This window comes from Grammomys surdaster, unplaced genomic scaffold, assembly GCF_004785775.1.
Source record: "Grammomys surdaster isolate TR1022 unplaced genomic scaffold, NIH_TR_1.0 126278, whole genome shotgun sequence".
In the NCBI taxonomy this organism is placed as follows: domain Eukaryota; kingdom Metazoa; phylum Chordata; class Mammalia; order Rodentia; family Muridae; genus Grammomys; species Grammomys surdaster.
In genome coordinates, this window is record NW_021621078.1 from 6,226,531 (window position 1) to 6,231,537 (window position 5,007).

The following is a 5,007-nucleotide window of genomic DNA, read 5'->3' on the forward strand; positions in this document are numbered from 1 at the left end:
AGTTTTTCTTCCTTTTTTTTTTTTTTTTTGCTACATTTGGCCTTAGTTGATAATCTCCATCTCTTAAACAGCCTCAAATTTATCTTTCTTTTTAAGGAATCACTCATCTGGGGGAATGGATATGATTTTTTTGTTTGTTTGTTTGTTTTTGAGACAGGGTTTCTCTGTGTAGCCCTGGCTGTCCTGGAACTCACTCTGTAAACCAGGCTGGACTCGAACTCAGAAATCCACCTGCCTCTGCCTCCCAAGTGCTGGGATTAAAGGTGTGCGCAACCACTGCCCGGCGAATGGATATGATTTTGAGAAGCATTTTTTTTTCAAAATTTATGTAAGAGTTGTAGGAAACCTTTGTAGAAGTACTATATAGGCACATAATTGAGCTCCCTAAAGTACCGGGGCGAGGGAGCTCCTTTTAGGTTGGTACATACATTCACACACACACACACACTCATACAGTCATACATCTACATAAGTGCATATACAGTATGTATGTGCCAAAAGACCTCATGATAGCCAAATACATATTATCATAGCAACACTCAAACACAGAGTCCTGATAAAGCCATTAAAGGAGCCGTGTTGCAGACTCCATGGCTTCTAAACACCTTTCACACAGTCTCTTAAAACAACCTCGTGAACAGACTGATTAAATGGCTTTCAGTGAGTGCTTACTGAGGAGCTAAACACTCTGCCAAGTGCTTTAAATGTGTGTCTCATTTGGTCTGTACAGCAGTTTGTGATGTAACAACTGACAGTAGCCCATTATACAGAAAAGAACACCAAGGCTCAAAGGGGTTAGCCAATCTGCTCAAGGTCAATCAACTGCTAAACTGGAAGGCAAGCCTATCTGATTCAACTCCCTTGTGTGCTGCATATCCTAATTCTACCCACAGGGGGTGCCATCGCTTTCCTCAGGTAAAGAATGTGATTGGGTGAGAAAAATCTTATTATCTTAGAATTTAGAAAAATAAGAGTTGCTAGTTATTTATCATATTTCCAGAGAAAAGATCCCTGAAGGTAAAGACAGAGAGAAACATTGCCTAAGCTCACCAAATATAAAATTGGAGTATTGAACAGTTAACAACTTTTAAACAACTGCTGGGAATTATCTCAGCTGCCCTGAGGTGGCCTCACTAGCCACATCAGTTGTGAAGTGGCAAGGAGGTGGCATCCCAGACCGTATCCCAGGCAGGCCCAGGTTCTCTCCTCTCCAGCGTTCATCCACTTAGGAGCAGGACCAAAACTAGCTAGAGTCTCACTGACTAGACCCAGAGTGGAAGCCTTCCTGCGGGCTGTTTCACAGCCCTGACTGTGAAAACAGACAGGAGCCGTAAGGCTGTGACTGTGGACAGGATGTCAGAGAGCACATTGCTTCAACTGTGGCCTTGAGCTTCATCTCGACTGCTCTGAGAAACCCTCACTCTCCCTGGAGTCTGTGCCTACGGTGTCTATCCAACCTCACTCTCCCCGGCCTCTATCCAGCCCCTGTTCAGGGGTAGCAACAGCCCAGCAAACACTGCCTTCAGCATTAACACTCCAGCAGGAACCCATCCTAAATGCTGGCCAGTTCTCCATAATTCTCAGGAAAGGTGTTGCCTTGGCTTCAAACCATACCTCAAAATCTCTCCTGTATTTCCAGTCTACCTCTCTACTGGAAACCTTGGCGGTCAATTGGCTGAGAGCTCTGTCTACCACTCTGGGTCCTCGACTCCCATCCTTGACCCTGCCCTCAACTTTCCTCCCTGCAGCTAGCCCAGTTACGCTTCTGGCAGCCTCCAATGCCTCTATTAACTTTCTCCAAATAGTGTCTCCAGCACACAGAGGTCCCCGGGGTCTTGCTATAAACCAGTGCCCAGGTGCCTACCTGGGGACTGTAGGCCCATTCTTTCCAGGTAATCCCCTGGTTCTGAGGCTTTCCTGACATACCAGGTCACTGAACTCATTGGAGTCCCAATAGCGCACGGAGAAGACATTTTTCCTTTTTATTTGGTCATTTTCCGGGCCTCTCTCAGTTCAGCAGCAGCCCAAACAGGGGAAGAGGGCCACGGCATGTGCCCTCAGATCATAACAGCTGTCTACCCACACAATCCCACAAGTCCCACTTCCCAAACGCAGCAAGGGAAAAAAGGGCTCAGAAGCACAGGAAAGCAAAGGCCACTTTCCAGGAACGAGAAGCTGACCAAGTCCAAACCTAAGATCTCCCTCCGTTTTCACCACCCCAGGCTGGCATGTGGGGAGGCTGTCCTGGGCTCTGGGGTTCTTTCCCCATGGTGAGACAGTCTCCTCTGCTACGCAAGTCACAACCCATTCAATTTTGCTCTGCTCTGGATGACTTCTCTTTTGCGGTCATTCGACCAACCCGACTTTCCTCTGGGTGGCGCGGTCAAGAGTGCTGGTAGCCCAGCCCAGAGCCCCACCGCCACGGAACCGGTCCAACAGGGGGAGCCCCAGGACATCGGCGCCAGTTTCCCCCGGAGGCTTGGGCCAAACTGGGCACTTCGGGCATCACCCTAGGCCGCCCCAAGTGCGCGTGCGGGGAGCAGGAAGCGGAGTGCGGTGCAGGAGGCACTAAGGGGCTGGCGATGTCTCTGCGTGCTATGCTAGGCGCTGCGGGGGATGCCGCAGACCGCGGAACACTGAAGCCGGAGTCTCCCGCGCTCGAGCCTTGGGCAGCCTGGCCGTGACACTCCAGGTGGCCGCAGGGCCAGCGGGGCGCCGGGCTGGCGCGCAGGACCAGGGAGAGCGCAGTGATGCGGTGGATGGCTCTGCGCAGCGTAGCGATCTTGGAGAGCCTCTTGCCGCCCAGGTCGTGCTGCAGCGCCCGGCGCAGCGCGTTAAACGCCTCGTTGTAATCCAGGATGCGCTTGCGCTCCCGCACATTGGCCGCCATGCGCCGAGCCTTGGACCGTGCGGGCCGCTCGCGCTTTCTGCCAGCTGCCTCTTCTGCCTCATCCAGGCTGCTCCTCAGCACTCCAAAATTTCTGCCAGCCTCCGGGCAGGAGCGCCCCAAGTCCTCCACAAAATCCTCACCCCGCTTCAGACCCCTGAGGCCTAGTCCTGGCGTGCCTCGGAGCATGGCCTATGTCTTGGTCCCGCAGCTTCTTCAGCTATTCAGGTCCAATAGGCTTTGGTTCACTGACCGATGGCTCTTGCTGGCTGGACACTCTGGACAGGCCCTCTCTAGCTGGGCTTTATGGCACCACGTGGCTCCCCGCCCTTCCAGTCCATCCATCTCCCTCCTCCTGCTTTATTACCTGCCCCCAGGTGAGATAGTGAGGGAGGACCTGAGAGGAAGGAAGCAAGCAAGGAAGGAAGCTTGCAGATTCTTGTACACAGGACCAGCTGGGAGCCTGGCCACGCCCTGGGCAATGCTCCAGTTGTCCCAGAGAACATGCTTGCTGGGCTGCACGGACTCTCTGGAGTAACTGGGTTCTGTTTCCCCTACACCTGACCCCAGATAGAACACCACATTTGATTCTTGGCAAGAGAGCAGACAGGGTTACAGAAGGATAGCAACGGTGGATTGGGTGAGTTTTAAAAACCTTGAGCGCCAGAGAGATGTCTCACCGACTAAGCACCTGCTGAGCTCCATCTGGAACTCCATCTTTGAGCAGCTAGAGTTGACACTAAGGTAAAACATGGCCTGCCCAGAAGAATCCAAAAAGGAGGAGCAGATCTGAAGCAGCTGGCCCTGCAGGTACTACAAATAACCTTTCAGCTACCACCATGAGGCTAGTCTCGATTCTGGGTTGGGGTTTGGACTGAGCCTAGTGTTCCCCTTACTCTTTTTGTCTTCCCCTTCTTCAAGTAGAGCTGGGCTGAGTCAGAAGCAAAGAGTGATGAAGACTTTTATTTCTAGCCGGGCGGTGGTGGCGCACGCCTTTAATCCCAGCACTTGGGAGGCAGAGGCAGGCGGATTTCTGAGTTCGAGAGTTCGAGGCTAGCCTGGTCTACAGAGTGAATTCCAGGACAGCCAGGGCTACACAGAGAAACCCTGTCTCGAAAAAACCAACCCCCCCCAAAAAAAAAGACTTTTATTTCTGGCTTCCCTCCCAGTACCCATCAGAGAGCAACCTTGAATGTCCAGGGCCTTTGAACAGCCCTGTCCCACTACAGAGTACGGTCAGGTTATGAATCCAGGGGACAATCCCCATTGCCGTCACTGAGGACTGGAATTTTAAATAAGATCAGAAAAGGGAAAGAAAGAGAGGGAAAAGAAGGAAGGAAAAAATAATGCTTATTCCTAGACACAGACCCCCCATTGGAATTTCAGGTATACATTCATGATTTATCAGGAGCAACATAAGATTAATATTCACCTCGTTCCCAGCCATATTCCGAATGCTGTGGCACTAGCCAGGATGGGCACACAGGTCACATGCATATTACCAATGACCTCATTGCTTCAAGATGAGTTTTTCTGCAGAGGGAAAGAACAGGGCACTGGGAAACTGTCTGCATTTACTTATGAAATAACCTAAAGATCGTCAGGATGGATTTCTCCAACACGTTCAGTATATGTGAAATAGAAAGCAGCTAAGCTCAGCATGTAGACACAGGCCTATAACCCCAGCACTTGGGAGGTAGAGGCAGACACCAGCCTCAGCTACATAATAGTTTGAGGGTAGCCTGGACTACATGAGCTCTCGCTTCAAAACCAAAACAGAACAAAATTTTAAAAAAAAATAGCTAGAAGCTAGGCATTGTAGCGCATGCTTGTCATCTCAGCACTCTGGAAGGCTAAGCCAAGAAGAGCAGAGTTTGAGGCCAGTCTGGACTGCTTATGGAGAGAGACCTTGTTTTAGAAGAGACAGGAGAGGGTGGGAGTGTAGCTCAGCCCCAGGTTCCAAGCCTATCACTACAAAACAGAATCAACCAAACAAAGAAGAAATGAGCTAAAACCAACATTCCCAGTGTCTGAGCACTTCCACCTACATCATGCCCAGGCAACAGGATGCCAGTTTAGATGGATCTCAGAATGGAAGACAGAGCAGGCCAAAGCCTAGG

General features: G+C 50.8%; 1 protein-coding gene across 1 annotated transcript; it reads right to left on the reverse strand.

Annotated features, from left to right (window-relative positions):
• Positions 1 to 1,963: 1,963 nt before the first annotated feature.
• Positions 1,964 to 3,151, reverse strand: Bhlha9 (basic helix-loop-helix family member a9). Its single transcript, XM_028759152.1, has one exon. It carries the CDS (start codon positions 3,074 to 3,076, stop codon positions 2,384 to 2,386), a length of 693 nt encoding a protein of 230 aa, XP_028614985.1. The 5' UTR covers positions 3,077 to 3,151; the 3' UTR covers positions 1,964 to 2,383.
• Between the last annotated feature and the right edge of the window lie 1,856 nt (positions 3,152 to 5,007).